Source organism: Arachis ipaensis, chromosome B07 (assembly GCF_000816755.2).
Source record: "Arachis ipaensis cultivar K30076 chromosome B07, Araip1.1, whole genome shotgun sequence".
NCBI classification, from domain to species: Eukaryota; Viridiplantae; Streptophyta; class Magnoliopsida; order Fabales; family Fabaceae; genus Arachis; species Arachis ipaensis.
In genome coordinates this window covers 3,266,913-3,286,986 of record NC_029791.2, presented here as the reverse complement: position 1 = coordinate 3,286,986, position 20,074 = coordinate 3,266,913, and the positions used below count along the sequence as shown (strand labels likewise).

Below are 20,074 nucleotides of genomic sequence, written 5' to 3'. Positions count from 1 at the left end.
AACAAATATTTTAATATATATTTTATACGTATTTAATTTAGTGGCGAATTTTAATGTGTTCCGAAAATAATTGGTGCATAGTTATAAGAAATTTGACGACGAGTCAACTAAAAAGTCAACTATTTATAATTTTATATAGATGGCAAGTAAGAATCCAAATGAAACTGTAATGGAGATTAAAACAATGTTGGAGGAGGGACAACCTCACTTTACAGAGAAATGCTGCATCTACAGGGTGCCCCATAACATCCGCAAGTTTAATAAAGATGCATACACTCCAGAGGTCGTTTCAATTGGTCCTTTTCACCATGGAAATGAAAAACTGCTAAAGATGGAGTATCATAAAAGATTATATTGCAGACAATTCATTGAAAGATCCGAGACGAAGAACTTGGAAAGTTTTGTGAGTTGCGTGCAAGAGCTGGAGGCAGAGGTTCGTGGTTGTTACTCAGATGACATCAAGCTTTGTAAGGAAAAGCATGTTATGGTGATCTTGGTGGACTGCTGCTTCATATTAGAGTTTTTACTGAGGATCCATTTCAAGCAGTTGCAGGATGCCATTTTTCTGTCACCATGGTTATGGGGCTTTATATCATTAGATTTGTTGTTGATTGAGAATCAAGTCCCTTTCTTTGTTCTTGACAAGCTTTACAATCTAGCTTTTCCTTCTACCTTGAATAGTAACCATCCTTCATTATTAAGTCTCACTCTTCTTGTGGTTCCTAATAATACCATTCCTCCAGGTTATAATAATGAGCTAACTTTATCTAGTGTTGGTAGAATAGCTCATTTCACAGATCTAATAAGAAAGCTTCTATTAAGATCCTCTCAGTTTTTCCAACCATCAGCCTCTGGACGCGCAAGAGGAAAAAAGATAACCCAAATTTATGAAAGAGCCTAGCAGCGGAAACGACACAAATGTCCAACACAAAAACAATATGGAAGCACTCACAACACAATATGGCAGCAACTATAACAAGCAAATATAGCAAGTAAAGCAATAATAAGAACACACCGAGATTTTAACGTGGAAAACCCCCTCAAGGTAAGAGGTAAAAACCACGAGTCGTCCAGACCAATGAAATAGCTCCACTATAATCAAATGAGGTACAAGAGAGTCTCAAACAAAGCACAAAAATGTGCATATAACCAGCCAAAACATCAAAGCACCAAAGCTCACAAATGAAAAGCAAGAAGATGAAATATACCCAAAAAACAGAGCTGCTGTCGAAGCCAATTTCTCCCTCTGTAGACCTCCAATTAAAATCTCCACCGTCCAGAATGAAGAACAAGATGTGAAGAATCTACAGTTCAAATTTCACGTCGATCCAACGGTGAAAGAATGAGAAACTGCCGTTCCAAAATTGCTGCTCTGTGTAAAAACGGGAAACCTAATTTCTCTCTTGCGAAGCCAATTTCTCTCACTGCAAATCTCCAATCAACATCTCCACCGACCAGAATGAAGAACAAGATGATAATAACATGCAGTTTAAATTTCAAGCCGATCCAACGGTGAACAATTTATAGTGCAACTAAGTTGAATGAAGCTGGAGTGAAGTTTGAGGTAAACAAAAATGATAAATGCTTACTAGACTTGGAAATTTCAGGCTGTACTTTGAGAATCCCATTTATTAGTGTGGATGACTGGACTGAAGTTATTTTGAGAAATTTGTTAGCTTTCGAACAATGTCACTGTATCTATGAATCCTACCTCACAGACTATATCATCTTCTTTGATTTTCTTATCAATGCAGACAAAGATGTAGATTTCCTTATTAAGAAAAAAATAATTGTGAATTGGTTAGGTGATAGCAATGCAGTGGCCAAAATGTTCAATGGTCTTGGAGTGAACCTTTTGTATCCAGATTTTAATGTGCAATATTCCCGTATTTTTGATGAGTTGAATGCTTTCTGTGCACGCCCTTGGAACAAAAATGTTGCGACTTTGAGGCGCGATTACTGCAACACTCCATGGAAGACTGTAGCTTCTATTGCTGGAATTTTTCTTCTTATTCTCACTGTTATTCAAACAGTATTTTCTATCCTCCATTGAAAACACTAGTACTAGATTAATGTTTGTGTTGTGTAGTGTGGATTGGATGATTATATGTTTAATTCCCGATATGGTGTGGTAGTTTTAATATCTTTGTATTTTCTAAGAATTGAAGTGTTTATTATGAACATGTGGCCACTTTGTTATGTAATTATTGAAGGCCACTGCATATGGCATATTCCTTCTCTGTAATTCTGTATCAAGTTTGAGTGTGATCTTTTTTTTATTGTTGGTTTCTAATTTCTATACATTATTTACACATCTTTATTCTGAAATTATGTTTTATCTTAAAAAGAGCGAGTTTTTTCAATTGTAAGTTAAAGATTAATATGCATTTCTAGACTATCATTTGGAAGCTTCTCATACAAGTAACCACCTTCAATGACAAAACCAATCAGAGAAAGGGTTCACAATCTATTCTTGTGTTACAAGTAATGAACAGAGGAATGTAAAGCTTAAACTAATAGTCTTGGTTATCAGCTTTATATAGTTGGTCTTAGCTGAATGGTCTAACAAAAACTACCAAATCTAGTTTTATTCTAACTAACTTGCTGGCTGGAATATAACTAACTCTAATTGGTTATTACACGTGAATATACATCCTCTTCTAATATCTTTCTATTGTGTAATAAAGTTGTATTAACTAATGGGTTGATCACTCTGCATCATAGTATATCTTGAAGCTGAGCCTTGTATAAATATGTTTCTTATTTTATAATCTCAGTGATACTTGCCTTATAGCATCCAAGAAAAAAAAAGTGATATACTTTCACTTTGCAAGCTAAGATCATTATACTTGTCTTTATTTTTTTCCCAATCTCAGAACTCAACTTGCTTTTTTGTAAGTTTGTGTGTCCTATTCCACCCATGCTGTACAATCTTTTGTGATGCTTCCAAAACTTTTGATTGTAAAACAATGATTACTGACACAAGGTTCAACTTGTACTGAGTCAAAGGCCACACTCTCATATCGTTTCACTTTACAAATATACACAAAGGCTGAAAGGTGAGTGTGCCTTATTATATCGCATTATCCTCCAATGTTTTTTTTTTAACTTTCTGCTAATATTAACTGATATAAAATCTATCTATGTAAATAGCATCTACGTAATCAAATACTCAATTTCATAATTTCTTCCATAGTGTTGTAACAAATAAGTATATAAAATTCTAACTAAAAAGGAAAAGTATTAATCTATTCATATAGATGGCAACTCCGAATCCTAATGACGTTGTAAAGAAGATTGAAGCAATGTTGGAGAAGGGACAAGCTCGCTTTACAAAGGAATGTGCATCTACAGGGTTCCCCACAACATCCACAAGCTTAAAGAAGATGCATACACTCCAGAGATTGTTTCAATTGGTCCTTTTCACCATGGAGATGAAAAATTGCTAAAGATGGAGGACCATAAAAGACTATATTGCAAACAATTTATTGAAAGATCCGAGACAAACAAGTTAGAAAGTTTTGTGAATTGCGTGCAAGAGCTTGAGCCAAAGATTCGTGGTTGTTACTCAGATGACATCAAGCTTAGTAAGGAAGAACATGTTATGGTGATCTTGGTGGACTGCTGCTTCATATTAGAGTTTCTACTCAGGTACCATTTCATGCTTACACGTGGCGACGATGCTATTCTTTTGCCAACACGGTTAAGGGTCTATATACGATATGATTTGTTGTTGCTTGAGAATCAAGTCCCATTCTTTGTTCTTGACAAGCTTTAAAATCTAGTTTTTCCTTCTACCTACATTGGTCGGAGCCACGACAGGCATCCTTTGTTGTTAAGTCTCGCTCTTTATCATGTAGTTCCTGGTAGAATAATCTTTCCTGGTGATTATAAGGGTGAGTTATCAGTATCCAATGTTGGTGGAACTCAACAGATTCAACATCAACTCATTCTTTCCGCTTGGAAACAGATTTCTAATGTCTTAATTTATTTTGGCTCAAACCCTATTTGGTGTTTAGAATTTAACTCATAATTGGAATTGCTCCAAATACTTGAAATGCTATTAGAAATGGTGTGCCTTTCTAATGTTTGGAGTTGGTGCTCTAAAAACATGCTTCCTTTGGTCAATCCATCAATCTAGTTGCCTACATGGATTCATAATATTGCCATTACATGTAATGATTATAAAGGCCAAAAGAGATAGAAAGTAAACAATAGAACTAGAAGAGCTGGGGTAATCACCCCTTCCCCAGTTATAGAATTATACTGGAAATGCAGGAAATTATAGAGCAGAAAAACCAAAGTTGTCATCTCTCGAAGAAATATGTTTCTTGATATTTTGGACAAAATTGGGATTGGTGGGTGACACTCTTGTAGACCCAAATATTAAGCTTCAACCAGATCAAAGAGATTTGGACGAAAGAAGATATCAAAAGATTTGTTTTATGCATTACATGTATTAGCAGAACATCTTTAAGACAGACAACAAAAGCAGAGAAAAGAACAGGTTGTTAGTGAAGTGGAGTTTTCAGATTCTATAAATGTCTGACAGGGGAAAACCTCTAAAAAATCATGAGTTTCACACCAAATAGAGGACAAATATCCAATTCTGCCCAAACTTTTCTTGTCCACGTGTTTGCTATCTAATATAGTTACCCCCAACCAAATACACCAATTAGTGGCACAGATAGCACACTACTGCAAAGATTTGGCTTCCTTCCTCCTCCCAAAACCAACTTACCTAAGTCAACAAGAACTGCTCCAGAGATCTAGAACACCCAACACATAAATATATAGAATTAGCCATAAAACAAATATTCAACTGATTCTAAACTTGCACTTATATTTAGTATTTCCATTTCACAATGCATGGCACACAATCCCAAATCAAATGAAGAAGGATCTCTTGTAAAAAGCATCAGCATAGTCTCTACATTAAAATAAAGCAAATCATGAATGTCCCACATCGTACTGCTAAAAACCAGTGCTGCCTATTCAAATATATGTTACTGATATCTGAAAAAAGGCCACTTTGTAATTGAAGTGTTATAAAACAATTGTCATATCCAAAAAATAATCAGTTGATACAACTTTGTAATTCACAGACAAAATGTTGTTACATGAATAATCTAATGTATGATCATTTCTTTCAACTTAAGAGTATTAAGCTTTTGCAATTTCTAACCCAAAAAATACATTAACATACTCTCTAAACCCATCCTCATCAGCCAAAAAATAAGTTTCTCTAATCTTGTGAAAGGTGTGGCAGGTGAGCAAGCTGTCAGACCCGGCCTGATGGCACTTCCCAGCAACTCGATCCACGTGAAGTGTGTCAACCACCTTCTCCAAACCGCCATAGAGGCCATTGCAGAACCTCATCACATGCTTCACATCATAAGCATTTCCCCCAAACAGCTCTTTTACAAGCACCAAGAACTCCTCCAAGCTTTTCGGAAGAACACCCCAAGTCAGAATCTTCACCAAATATCCAATATCATAAGCACCATGGAAAGTGACCCATGTCAGTGCTTTGTTGAACAGCAGCCCAGATGCTGCTGCCAACTTCGCAAAATGCACCGAAGAAACTCCAGCCACTGAGTCCTTTGCGTGGATGTCACGCATGAGATTGAAGTCTCGGAAATTGAACTGCCAGATGTAGTGAGTTCTGTTGTTGGTTCCTAGGTCAGGGAGGTTGCCGTGTTCATCGGAGAGAGTGAGTGCAAGCTGGATGATTTTGAGGGCGTCAACATTGGCCTTCATGACTTGGTAAGTTTCCTCTGGAACAAGACTCCGGTAGTTCTTGTTGCGGGACAGGATGACTATTGGGAATTCAGTGTCAATGGAGACAAATCGATATTTGTCAATTAGGCTGCTTATGATTTGGAACTCGGAATCAGCGTTGGCAGCCCACACTTTGCCTGATCACAACCGAACTATTGGGATTAGGCTCTAGTAGCGGCAGTCGCTCCACAAACCTTGGCTGAGCAGCACAATAAAAAGGCGGAAAACCAACAACCATGGCTCTCGGTGGTTGTTGAAGTCGTTCTCGTTCATCATCGACCCTCGTCATTGTTGTATATATGGTCGTCATACTCAAAGCAACTCTGTTAAATAATTATTAGAAACTGAAGAAAAAGATAGAACAAGGGAAGTCACTGGAAACGGTGCAGTACTTTTTCTTTGGGCGGGTTCGTCTAAGGAATGCTTTGAGGCTTGGGCAGATTGGGGTATGAGTAAGAAAAGGAGTTTCTTGCGGTGATGTGGTTTGTGTGGAAGGATAGGAATGAGATGATTTTCAACAATGTTATGTTTGATGAAGAAAGAATGAAACCTGATATAGCTGTTTCCTGTTGTGCTTCAAACTGGAAGCCGGAGAGGGAACAAAGAACCTTTCATGCAGGTGTGGACGTTGTTGTTTAGGTGCTGCCTTCTACTAGTTAATATTGAAAACTAAAATTTGATAATCAATTCAAAGACAACCAAATGTGAAGATAGATTAAAGGGTGCGTTTTGGTCTTTAGTCTTTAGTGTTTACCTACGTCCTGTGTCAAAGATATGTATGATTTATAGGGGAATATATATATTTTTACTTTGAAAAAAATATATATAAAATAAATCTGCAACACATCACTTAAATACTAGTGATTGACACATTAGTAAATACTGCTAGCTTTTCCATTTATGAACATGTTTAAACTAATATCTATGAATAGAATTATTCTTTATTATTCTACTAAGTTTTCCTTCAATGAACTCCAAGATAAAAGTGATTCTGGAATTCTCTGCTTGCAAGGGTTGCATACATGGCTATAAATCCATTCAAATACAGAATGATATAGAAAACAATGACGTAATTCAGATACATAATAATAACAACGACATTCAAATAAGTGATGTTTCAGATATGAAATGAAATCAAGGCTGAATAGGGTGACTCACTTAACAACTGCATAAGAAGGATTAACAGTCTTAACTCAATTATGACAAAAATAAGCAGAAAGGCACCAATTTAATGAATAAGAGTGGCATGGAGAGAGGGAGTAACAAAGTCAGAACCATGATGATGGTGTTACTATGATAGCACTTAGCACCATAATTCGACTTTGCAAATGTTTAGGTGAGAGTGGTTGAAATCATAGCAAACATAAACATTAGGGATGAGTTGTGCAGAAAATGGAAAAATATGTTTGTATTATGAATCAGAATTATTATCTGTCTCAAGTCCAACATATATAAGCTATGCTAAATGAAAGGTGAGTCAGCTTGCTAACTCCAAGACTAGTCACAACAGAATAACTGATAACTAACTAGATAACTTGCTCATCAACTACTAACAGTATTTGTTTGATCTGTTTCTTGGTTTTCTTGATTCTTATGCATATATACTCTATTATAATTAAATGGAGAAAAAGTGAGGAAAGAGTATACCAGATAAATCTCCTCAAATGCGGCCAAGATGGAACTTGTAGTTAAATACTACCTTTTTTTAATACATTATTGTATATATTTAGATACATCGATTGGCAAACTTTCCAAGAAACTGAAAACAGCTATAGACGTATGCAATCGCTTGAAGAACAAATAACAGCAGAAGAGAGCTTGAGAAAACAAAACAGATGCAACAACTCTATACTAATTTGAATATGCCTCTATTATTATTTTATATGAAAGAAAGGTGTACACAAAAGTGATTCTTTTCATTTAAGTTAATCCAAAAGATCATTTCGTATAACTCAAAAAGCTATAATTTATATCTTTTTTAAAAGATCTTTTTCCTTAAAAAAAAGATAATTTTTACATAATAAATAAACAAAAAAATATTTTTATATTATTATACCTAAATAGAATTAATAAACAAAAAAAAATCTTTTTATATAATATATTCAAACATAAAATTATTTTTATTTCTTTATAAAATTTTTTAAAAGAAGATAACTCTTTCAAAAAAAGATAACTTGAAAAAATAGGATTTCACTCAAACAAACCATATTAAAAAAGAACTACCACAAGTCCAAAAGAATGTACATAATGTCTCCTATGTTATTTTGCCTTGTTTTGTAAGTAAACCAGTAACGGTAAAGCAAACCCTTTTAGTCCTATATTATACCACATTGTAGTAGTGATTGTACCCCCACGTTCGTTTCTTCTTACCAAGCTTTTCAATGGCAGAGGCAGAGGTTGCCCCAAGAAAGAGACTCATCATTAAGCTTCGTTTGCCGCGTTCAAGAACAGTGTCATCTGAAGAGTGCAGAGTAAAGGATGATGCTGATACTGAAAAGCGTGGACCAGAATATATGGCTTCTGATTCATGCGGCGAGAAGAGGAAGAAAGATCAGCATTGCAGCACTACTGAATTCTCGTGTAATGTAGTGGGAAAGAGCCATGCAAAAGGTTCTAGAACCTTGTCAACTGATGCACCGTGCAAACAAAAGAAGGACAATGATGGTGCTGATTCTCGTGGAGGCAGAAATAGAAGAAAGTTGGCAACTTCTGAAGTTTCTGTTTCCACAAAATTTTATGTGCAAGAACACCACAATGCATGTTCAAGAATTCCAAGAACCGGTTCTAAGATGCTTGACTCGAAGAACACAAAGAAGGAAGAGGAAGAACATCACAATGCATGTTCAAGAATCCCAAGAACCGGTTCGAAGAAGGAAGAGGAGATGAAGGTTGTTCTGAATGAGCAGAGAATGGATCGTTATCAAAAGATGCAGTGTTGGGTGATCTTGAAGCGCTTCATGGTTGGAAGAGATGGCTGGGCTTTCAATAAGACTCTGGATCCCAAGAAGTTAGGAATTCTTGGTAACAAATGTGAGAGCGTGTTGTTGAAGCCAATAGGGTTTGAGGATATAGAGTCAAAGCTGCACAAATTCGTGTATTCAGGGCCTGATGAATTTGCAAAGGATATGAGGCTTTTGTTTTCTTATGGATTCATGTACCCTCAAAGGGATCAGATTCATAGAGTTGCAAGGAGATTCAGTGAGAGCTTTGAAATTACTTGGAAGGCTTTGATGGAAAAGTGGTCAACTGAAGAGAGGAGAAGGAACACGATCTTCAAAGGGGAAGAACGAATAATAAAGTGCACCAAAAGTTTTAGTACAAAGCTCTGAAACTGTTATCAATGGAAGAAGCAGAAAGTGGAAGAAGGCCACGTAGGGATCAACGTGTTGGATTCAACTCTTTTGCTAAGAACTATATTATTCTTTCGACAATTTTCTTTACCAATGTTTCTCAAACAAACTCGAGCCAACTACTTTCTTTTTTAATTCATCTTAGTGTGATGAAACTGTGAAATCCGTACGCTTGATTTCTAGCTTCAGTCAAAGTTTGGCTTACTCATATTTGTCACACTGATGTATGTTTTAATTTCTTCTGTTAATAATATTCTAATTGTTCTTATTTTTATGTTAATTTCTATTCAATTATCACTTTTTAAGTTTATTTGCCTTTATGTCATTAACTCGTCCCATAACAAAGCATATTGTTCTCCTTAGTGTTCTCCTAATTTTCTGCAATTGCTTAAAAATTGTCTCGAATTTATTAGAATTTAAAATTGTTATTTGGCCAAACAAAACTATTAAGAGAGTGAGTCCAAACTGGATGATTTTGAGTTCGTCAACATTGGCCTTCATGACTTGGTAAGTTTCCTCTGGAACAAGACTCCGGTAGTTCTTGTTGCGGGGCAGGATGACTAATCCGGGAATTCAGTGTCCATGGAGACAAATCGATATTTGTTAATCAGGCTGCTTATGATTTGGAACTCGGAATCAGTGTTGGCAGCCCACACTTGCCTGATCACAACCGAACTATTGGGACTAGGCTCGCAGTCGCTCCATAAATCTTGGCTGAGCAGCACAATAAAAAGGCGGAAAACCAACGACCATGGGCAGTGGCATCAGAAAAACTCTCGGTGGTTGTTGAAGTCGTTCTCGTTCATCATCGACCCTCGCCATTCTTGTATATATGGTTGTCATGCTCTTCCTGGAAACCAACTCTGTTAAATTATTAGAAACTGAGAAAAAGATAGAACAAAGGAATGTAAATTGTGTGCTGTGTATGGGTGACTGGAAACGGTGCAGTACTTTTTCTTTGGGCGGGTTCGTCTAAGGAATGCTTTGAGGCTTGGGCAGATTGGGGTATGAGTAAGAAAAGGAGTTTCTGTTTGTGCTTCAAACTGGAACCCGGAGAGGGAGCAAAGAACCTTTCATGCAGGTGTGGACGTTGTTGTTTAGGTGCTGCTTTCTACTAGTTAATATTGAAAACTAAAATTTGATAATCAATTCAAAGAACCAAATGTGAAGATAGATTAAAGGGTGCGTTTTGGTCTTTAGTCTTTAGTGTTTACCTACGTCCTCTGTCAAAGATATGTATGATTTATAGGGGAATATATATACTTTTACTTTGAAAAAAAAATATATAAAATAAATCTGCAACACATCACTTAATTATAAACACATACTTAATTGAGAAATCAAACATTCTGCATTGGCAAGTTGCCATGTCTATTGGTCCTTTGATGTGCCATAGTTTTTCTGGCATCCCTTGGGGAACAATTAATTGTTTATATATTTTCCTTGCAGGCAAGTCTTTCGGAGGGAGAAAATGACATTAGTTTGACCAGGATTACCATTGCAGGTCTATTTTTAAGGTTTGTGTTATATGCTCTGCCCGAATAACTACTATTGAAAAGATTAAGTAATTAACTAATCTTGTTTTGCTCATGGGTCTTTCGTATTGTTTATCGGTGTTAATAGGACTTTAAGTTGAGTGGAGACTATATACAAACTAATCTAAAAGGATTTAAATAGGGTGTTTTGGTTTTAGTCCCTCAAAAAAATTAATATAGGACCATAATTGCAAACAATTTATTGAAAGATCCGAGACAAACAACTTAGAAAGTTGCAAATTTATAGTGCAACTGAGTTGAAGGAAGCAGGAGTAAAGTTTGAGGTAAAGAAAGCTAGTCAATGCTTACTAGACTTGCAACTTTCTGGTCATACTTTGAGAATCCCATTCTTTAGAGTGGAAGATATTACTGAGGTTGTTTTGAGAAATTTGTTAGCTTTCGAGCAATGTCACTGTATCAATGAATCCTACTTTGCTGACTATATTGCTGTGTTAGATTTTCTTATTAACACAGACAAAGATGTAGATTTGCTTATTAAGAATGGAATAATTGAGAATTGGTTAGGTGATAGTAATGCAGTGGCCAAAATGTTCAATGGTCTTGGAGTGAACATTATGTATCCAGATTTTTCAAAGGTTGAATGCTTTTTGTGCACGCCCTTGGAACAAAAAAGTTGCGACTTATTGCAACACTCCATGCAAGACAGTAGTTTCTATTGCTGGAATTTTTCTGCTTGTTCTCACTGTTATTCAGACAGTATTTTCTATTCTCCAAGGAGTACACTAATACTAGATTAATGTTTGATATCCTTGTAATTGGAAGAATTGAAGTGTTTATTATGAACATGTGGCCACTTTATTATGTAATTATTGAAGACCACTGCATAAGGCAACTGCCTTTTCTGTAATTGTGTATCAAGTTTGAATGTGATATTTTTTTATTGTTGCTTTCTGGTTTCTATACATTATTTACACATCTTTATTCTGAAATTAGTATTCAAACATCATGTTCTATCTTAAGCTTTGAAACATTACGATCTTTACCTGCTTCGGGAACATTTGTAGCTTTGAAACAATAATGCTCCCAAATCAATTGTTTAGGTGATAGCAAAGCAGGGGATAAATTGTTCAATTGTCTTGAGGAGAACATTATCCATGAAACTTTTAATGCTGAGAATGCTTTCTGTAAACATCTTTATTAGCAGTTATCATGATACTAACTTTCCAGAATATCAAAAAATTTAGCTTTAAAAACATCATGATAGAGCAGTGGGTATCCCACAGGTAGTATCATCAAAATCTATTGCACGAGCTTGAGAAAAAAGAAAAGAAGAGATGAGAATATGTGAATCAAGAACGGACGAAGGAAGAAAAGAATGATGCTGCTGCTGTTTCAGCAGCCTTGATTTGGAAGCTTCCTATACAAGTAACCACCTTCAATGACGAAACCAATCAAAGTGACGCGCAAAGGTTCACAATCTATTCTTGTGTTACAAGTAATGACCAGAGGAATGAAAAGCTTAAACTGATAATCTTGGTTATCAGGTTTATATAGTTGGTCTTAGCTGAATGGTCTAACAAAAACTACCAAATCTGGTTTTATTCTAACTAACTTGCTGGCTGGAATATAACACAATCTAATTGGATTACACGTAAATATATACATCCTCTAATATCTTTCTATTGTGTATTTGAATACTTTGTGAAATGAACTAAAACTAAACAATTTTCTTCTGCATTACTTGCTTGCTATTCTTTTTCACAAAACAATGGTGAGCCAAGTAAAGTACTAAAAGTAGCAAAGTTAATAATACACAAACTCATTTTGTTTATATTAAAATTTAGCTTTTACTCATTAAATCTCAACCACACTCTTGTAATGCCAAAAGGAAAAGCTAGCAGTAGTAAATTATAATGTGTCAATCACTAGTGATACTGTAGTATACTTTAAGGCTAAGCCTTGTACAAATATGTTTCTTAATTCATAATCTCAGTGATACTTGCCTTTGAGCATCCAAGAAAAAATAAAGGGATCATATACTTGTCTTTGTTTTGCAGCTAAGATCAGCTTCTTTTCCCCATCTCAGCTATATATCTATCTCATGTTTTCTATAAGCTTGTGTGTCGTATTCACCATGCCACACAATCACTTGTGATGCTTCCAAAACTTTTGTGTTGTGTTGTTGTATAGGGTACTTCACTACTAAGTCAAAGGCGACACTCTCATATCGTTTCACTTTTCAAATACACAAAGGCTGAAAGGTGAGTGTGTCTTATTGTATTATCTTCCAAAATTTTCTTTTTGACCTTTCTGCTACATTCACTGATATAGAATTAGTTATAAAGATAAAGACATAAATAATCACCAAGACATACATTAAGTTATTTTCCATATGTGAATATGAAAATAAACAAAGACCGATTGAAGAGGAAAGAAAGCATACATATATTAGTTTTTTTTACCACTATAACACCTATTTAAACAATTACCAATATTCAAATGTCATTATTTTACCACTATTTTTAAAATTTTATAATAAAAATTAAATAATAAAATACAATTTATTTTAAAAAATTTATAATTTTGTGATATTATTATGAAAAAAAAATACTTGTAAATAATAATACACAAACTCTTTTTTTTGGGGGTATTAAAATGTCAATCTTGTATACATGTGTTTCTTCATAATCTCGGGTGATACTTGCCTTTGAGCATGAAAAACATAAATATATAGCAGCATCCAAAAAGAAAAAAAAAAGTGATATATACTTGCCTTTGTTATGCAGCTAAGATCAGCTTCTTTTCCCAGACTCATCACTATATCTATCTCATCTTGAATATGCACATGCCATTTATTTGGAATTGTTGTCATCACATAACACTGCTTCTTTTTTTGTAAGGTTGTCTTTTCCTATTCCTCCCATGCCATGCAATGTCTTGTTTTGATTGGAAGTGTTTTTCATTCAAACCGCATAAAATAATGATTTCTGACAAAAAGTTCAACCGTTGTTGTAGGGCACTGAGTCAAAGCCAGTCAACACTCGTATATATTAAAAGGCTGCAATGTGAGTTTGTCTTACTATATTATATTATCTTCCAAAATATATCTTTTTGTCTTTTTAACTAGCATTAATTAATAACATAGTAATAGTTATAAAGGTAAATAAATAAATAATCATAAGGAAACATGTTGATTATAATTAGGTGGAAACTCAGGTGCAGTCGACTTTACCTAAAAGTTGATACTTGAGAGTCATTAGATGATTTGACTGATATCAACTTCACGTGAAGTCGACTTCGCTTGAGTTTTCACCTAATTATAATCAACATGTTTCCTTTGTATACTATTTATACAGCTAGATGGCAAATCCGAATCCTAATGTTGCAATCAAGATTAAAGCAATGTTGGAGGCAGCACAACCTCGATTTACAGAGAAATGTTGCATCTACAGGGTGTCCCATGAGATTCGCAAATCAAATGAAGATGCATACACTCCAAAGGTTGTTTCAATTGGTCCTTTTCACCATGGGGATCAATATTTGCTAAACATGGAGGAGCCAAAAAGAATATTTTGTAGACAGTTCATTGAAAGATCTATGACAAACAACTTGGAAAGTTTTGTTAGTTGTGTGCAAGAGCTCGAACCAACGGTTCGTGCTTGTTACTCAGATAACATCAAGCTTACTGAGGAAGAACATGTTATGGTGATATTGGTGGATTGCTGCTTCATATTAGAACTTTTACTTAAGCGCTATCATGGGTGGAGACGAGGTGATGCCATTGTTCTGCCACGAAATTTAAGGGATCCTGTAGCATATGATTTGTTGTTGCTTGAGAATCAAGTTCCTTTCTTTGTTCTTGAGAAGCTTTATAACCTAGCTCTTGATTCTCCTCCATTACTAACACTCGCTCTTCGTTATATTGTTCCTTATAGTATCATCCTTCCTGATAGTATCATTTCCGGTGATGTTCTTAGGCTATTATCCAACGATACTGGAATAGCTCATTTCATAGATCTATCAAGAAAGTTTCTATTAGCATCCTCTGGCTTCTCTGGATGCTTAAGAGAAGCAGAGTTCCCCCACATTTATAGTGCCACTGAGTTGAGTGAAGCAGGAGTGAAGTTTAAGGTAAACAAAAATAGCCAATGCATGCTAGATTTGGAACTTTCAGGTCATTGTTTGAGAGTCCCATCTATTAGAGTGACACCCTTTACTGAAGCTATTTTGAGAAATTTGATAGCTTTTGAGCAATGCCACTGTATGAAGGAATCTTACCTGCTGACTATATAACAGCCTTGGATTTCCTTATCAACACAGAAAAAGATGTAGATTTGTTGATTAAGAAAGGAATCATTGAGAATTGGTTAGGTGATAGCAATGCAGTGGCTGAAATGTTCAATGGTCTTGCACTTCATGTTATAAATCCAGATTTTAATGTGCAATATATCCGTATTTTCAAAGAGTTGAATGCTTTCTGTGGCCACCCTTGCAACAAAAAAGTTGCAACTTTGAGGCGCGACTACTGCAACACTTCATGGAAGACAGTGGCTTCAATTGCTGGAATTTTTCTGCTTATTCTCACTGTTATTCAGACAGTATTTTCTATCCTTCAAGTGGTACACTAGATACTAGTGCTAGATTAATGTTTGTGTTGTGACTGGATGATTATAATATGGTAGACTTGATATGTTTGTATTTTGGAAGAACTAAAATGTTTGTAATTATTATTTATTGAAGACCTCTAAATTTGAATATGATCTTTTGTTATTGTTGTTTTCTTTGCATTATTTACACGTTTTTATTTCGGGAGAGTGCTAGGTAAATAATGACCATCTTGAACATCATGAGCAACCACCAATCAAATAAAAACACACTACATCTCCAAATTACTCATCTAAATCTTACTATTAAAATAACCATCCGTACACCTAGTGAAATGAACATATAATATATCTATTGTTCACATTATTTAATATTTTTATTGTCTACCTATACTTTTCCTTTTATTCTGAAATTAGTATTCAAACATCATGTCTTGTATCTTAAAAGAGCGAGGGATGCTTTTAAATTTCATTCGTAAGATAAAGATTAATGATTTAATGTATGTGCATTTGTAGAGTAAACTTTTGGCTAATCAATAAGGATCATCATCCGACAAAGACTCAATGTCATATATATAGCCATGATTTTCCTCAAGGTACCAATTAAAAGCTAGAAATCATACAAACTAGCAAAAGTGATTAAAAAGAAATACTAACCAACATAACATAGGGTAATAGAGATTAGCATATCTGGAAGAGATACAAATAATTTTAAGAGAAGATAATTATATTATTGGTTTTATTTACTACTTGCTATGTTGCTGAATTTCTTGAGTATAAGAATTTTACTTGAATAAAATTTTCCTCCAATGAGGAGTTACTTTGGAAACTAGTGGAGCCTTCTTAGAACCTTGAAATAAAGAATATGGTGCAAAGATAGAAGTTGAAATGTAGAAACACTTTAAAATAAATAAATAATAATACAAAAACTCTTTTTTTTTTTTATTTGGTATTAAAACTTAGATTCTAGTCGTAAAATCTCAGCCATCAATCTTGTAACGCAATACAAAAAAAAAATGCCAATCTTGTATAAATGTGTTTCTTATTTCATAATCTCGGTGATACTTGCCTTTGAGCATGAAAAAAATAAATATAAAGCAGCATCCAAAAAGAAAAAGTGATATACTTTACCTTTGTTATGTAGCCAAGATCAGCTTCTTTTCCCAGCTTCATCACTATATCTATTGCCATTTATTTGGAATTGTTGTCATCTAACACTTGTTTCAGTAAGGTTGTCTTTCCTATTCCTCCCATGTCATACAATGTCTTGTTTTGATTGGAAGTGCTTATTATTCAAACCACATAAAATAATGATTTCTGACAGAAAGTTCAATTGTTGCTGTGTTGTGTAGGGCTGTAGGGCACTGAGTCAAAGGCAGGCAAGACTCTTATACATATAAATAGAAAGGCCGCAAGGTGAGTTTGTCTTACTATATTATATTATATTGTATTATATTATCTTCTAAAAAATATCTTTTTGTCTTTTCTACTAGCTAGCATTAACTAATAATATTGTAGTAGTTTATAAAGGTAAAGAAATAAATAATCATAAGGACAAAGATGAAGGTTTCCCCCATAAGAATGTAAAAATAAAAGGTTATACCAAAATTCGTCACTAGTATAAAATATATGCTAGAATATAAATACACATTAAAAATAAATTAAATTATACATATATTTATATACAAATATATTGATAGTTGATTTTAGTGACTAATTTTAGTGTACAAATAACATTTTCTAAAAATAAATAAGGGCTAATTGAAGAGGAAAGAAACAACATACACATAATTTAACATCTATTTACTTGATTTAAGACAGAAAAAATGAGCATTATTTACCATTAGATTTAGACTCGCACCACATGCGAAATATTAATATTATAGATTTTTATACATAATCTTTTAAATAAGGAAAAGTATAAAGAGACAATGAGAATATTAAATTGTCATGGCCGAAAATGAACTATGACCGGCGCTCAAGGAAACAGTTCCATAGCAAGCCTATCAGACTCAAATATAATTTAAATAAGAAAATTACAAATATTTTAAAATAAATTTACAATTTCTAAAATGAATAATTACATATTTTTAATAAAAGGTAAAATAAGTAAATATGGATGGATCCTGCCTGTGACATATAGAGCATATGACGTCTAAGAACTCAACAAAAATGAAGTACCAATTACAGATCATTACTCTTGAATAGAAGGCTCACTTATTCAAGTATTTGTTCCTGAAAAAAATATTTTTAGAAAATAGAATGAGTTTTGCAACTCAGTAACTAGACAATACATCTATAATCCACATGAGACCATATAAACATTATCATAAAAATAATTTTAGTTAGAAAATAATAATTTATACGAATATGTGAATCAATAAGGGAGTTCTCATACAAAAATCAAATCAAATAATCCACACTTGGGCGGCTCCACCTCTAAGGGTAGCCCTTTCCTCTCGTGTGTCCTAACAGAATAACAGATCTAACGTGTGGCCTACACGTTAGACTAGCAACACCCCTGCTAGCTGGAGTCTGAGTTAGATGCATCTAAGTTAACGTCATAACCGCCGTTAACTTCGATTTTCTAATACGAGCCTCCCAAACCAATTCAAAACATATAATTTCAAATACAACAAATCTTTGATCTTTCAAATATATAAGGTATCGAATCAAATCAAATCATATTATACTTTCTCATCAGAATCCTTTCCAATCATACTTTTTCAATCAAAACACATTTCAAATATATTTCATAATCTTTAAACTAAGTAAATACCAACAAATACTTTAATGTTTCAAAAACAGATATTCAAGTAAACTCAAACATTTTAGAATAATGCAAAACTTTATCAAAAATATATATGGTCTAAAAAAACAGATATTCAGATAAGATCAAACAATTTAAAATAATGCAAAACTTCATCAAAAATATATATGATCTCATGTATAGTTTCGAAAGTATAAACTTCATAAAAATGAATTATTCAATTTTAATAAATCAATTATTCTAATCAATTTAAAACCGTTCTAGACAAATATAGTGAGTATAATTCAAAGATCATAATAGATATATATCAAAATAATTATAAATGCACAATCAAACAATTATAAATGTAAAGCCTACTCACAACATGGTCCTAAGGGACCGAAGAGGCCGAACTCGAGTGCCAAATTAAAAGGGTACGAAAGAGCGCGGAACTTGAACTGAGACAATGCAGCAACTTCAATTCTTACGATAGCAACAATGGCCACGACACCAGCCAAAGGCAGTAGATTCAAATTGAATGAAAGACAAATACAAATATAGTTCTGAAAATCCAAAACAGAATAGAGGCAAAAAATAAATCAGAATAAGAGCAAGACAGAGAAACGAAATGGCGGCAGAGATAAGGTGAAATTGGAACAGATCAAGGGAAGAAACTAGACCAAAACAGTGGCAAGACAGTGTTGCCGGCAAGTTTGGAAGTTGTAGCATGTTTTCTGGCAACAATAAGAGCTACGCTGGTGAAGCAAAACAGCAGTGGCATTAGATCCTCTCCTCCAGCAGTGGCATCAGTAACTCCGACGAAAACAGGGAGGCCAGGGGTCAACCACGGTGGAGCAAGTTAGGGGATGAAGTAGCTTCAAGTGCACCAGCGGTGAGCTCCAGCGACAGCAACAGCAGAAGCCTCCATCGTCACCTCCTCTCACGACTGCCACCTTCCTTCCCTCCATCTTGTAGCTCTCTCACCCTCTCTTCGTCTCTACGCTTTCCGCTGCAACGACAAGGTCTCCCTCCAACGGCGACGACGGCAAGGCGGCACGACAGCAAACTGAACGCGGCTGGGCGAGACGGTTGCGGTGGCGGCGCGACGGCAAGTTGGACTACGGTGAGGCGCGACGCCGGTGCAATAGCCCTCTCCCTCCTCTTCTTCCTTCTCTCCTCTTCTCTTTCGCTCTCTCGATCTCCATCTTCCTTTTTTTTTCCTTTTCTCAGCTCGTGGGTGTGTGCTGTGAGGAAGATGGTGTGAGGGGAGTGTGTGTGCGACAGTGAGAGGTGAGTGAGTTTGTTAGAAGAGGGTTAGGGTTTGGTTTGGAAAAAGAAAGGGAATAAGGGCAGTGTAGGGATTTTACATAAACAATGTCAACAATAGATATATCGGATGTTCAATTCAATAGATATGTATATGATTATATAATGATTCTTTTTCATTCGGTTTATTTATGGATAGTTTACAATGACCGGATGTTCAATTCGTTAGGTGTGTGAATGATTATCCTAATATTATAGTTTAAGAGATAATTTGGGATAGAATATTTTAAGAGAGAAATTAAATAGTCTTAAATTTGTACTGAATCAGTTTTGGAATTCGAATTGGCTAGTTTTGTCCGAATTTGACAACTATAGGTATTTCTTTATAGGAAAAGTCTACGTTACCAACAGCATATCTGCCAACTTCTGCCAACTCTTATTTATAATTGTATTTCATAGAAGTGTGTTCGTGGATGTGTCTAATAATTAATATATTTTAAATACATATATAAAGAGACACATCCAGAAAATATATCTATAAAGACACTTCTATTAAACACAACTATAAAAAAGACATTTTTATTAGATACATCCACAAACACACTTCCATGAAACACAATTATAAATAAGAGTTGGCAGAAGTTGGCAGATATACTGTTGATAACGTAGCGGAACCGTTCTTTATATATGGCGAAGTGTTTTTTGAATAAATTAAAATGATTTATTATCTATTTGAATTATATCAATTCATCATATAACTATATAGGACATGCATTTTTATATATAGGAAGTTAGGAACTAATTATAATTATAAACTTTATTCTACAC

At 34.5% G+C, this 20,074-nt stretch overlaps 4 protein-coding genes across 6 annotated transcripts in view; 3 read left to right on the top strand and 1 right to left on the bottom strand.

Moving 5' to 3' along the window:
* The window catches only part of LOC107606520 (UPF0481 protein At3g47200-like), a 2,954-nt gene extending 717 nt beyond the window's left edge, over positions 1-2,237 (top strand). The window contains exons 2-3 of the mRNA XM_021106740.1: positions 140-900; positions 1,522-2,237. Of these exons, the coding sequence (XP_020962399.1) occupies positions 140-900; positions 1,522-2,053 (1,293 nt within the window). The 3' untranslated portion in view covers positions 2,054-2,237. The remainder of the gene's footprint in view (positions 1-139; positions 901-1,521) is intronic.
* On the bottom strand, positions 5,110-6,070 carry LOC107606521 (probable CCR4-associated factor 1 homolog 11). The gene is made up of 2 exons (XM_021106739.1): positions 5,976-6,070; positions 5,110-5,923 (listed from the first exon to the last, which is right to left on the bottom strand). Exons 1-2 carry the CDS (start codon positions 6,068-6,070, stop codon positions 5,164-5,166), a joined length of 855 nt encoding a protein of 284 aa, XP_020962398.1. The 3' UTR covers positions 5,110-5,163.
* Positions 12,740-15,400, top strand: LOC107608802 (UPF0481 protein At3g47200-like). Of its 3 annotated transcripts, none has more exons than XM_021106996.1 (4): positions 12,749-12,888; positions 13,414-13,527; positions 13,643-13,700; positions 13,984-15,400. In XM_021106996.1, exon 4 carries the CDS (start codon positions 13,988-13,990, stop codon positions 14,918-14,920), a length of 933 nt encoding a protein of 310 aa, XP_020962655.1. In that variant the 5' UTR covers positions 12,749-12,888; positions 13,414-13,527; positions 13,643-13,700; positions 13,984-13,987; the 3' UTR covers positions 14,921-15,400. The 3 variants fall into 3 exon arrangements, with proteins under 3 accessions (XP_020962654.1, XP_020962655.1, XP_020962653.1); XM_021106994.1 differs by having other exon boundaries at positions 12,750-12,888; positions 13,643-13,692; XM_021106995.1 differs by lacking the exon at positions 13,414-13,527 and having other exon boundaries at positions 12,740-12,888; positions 13,643-13,692.
* The window catches only part of LOC107606522 (UPF0481 protein At3g47200-like), a 5,750-nt gene continuing 2,144 nt past the window's right edge, over positions 16,469-20,074 (top strand). The window contains exon 1 of the mRNA XM_016308576.2: positions 16,469-16,647. The gene's annotated coding sequence lies outside the window, so the exon portion shown is untranslated. The remainder of the gene's footprint in view (positions 16,648-20,074) is intronic.

Bases quoted from the DNA above. Each gene is read 5' to 3' on its own strand.
- LOC107606521 (XM_021106739.1), bottom strand. From the start codon at position 6,070: ATGACGAGGGTCGATGATGAACGAGAACGACTTCAACAACCACCGAGA. The intron at 5,924-5,975 runs GTTTGTGGAGCG...AGTTCGGTTGTG, and splicing joins TATTGTGCTGCTCAGCCAAG to ATCAGGCAAAGTGTGGGCTG.
- LOC107608802 (XM_021106995.1), top strand. From the start codon at position 13,988: ATGGCAAATCCGAATCCTAATGTTGCAATCAAGATTAAAGCAATGTTG.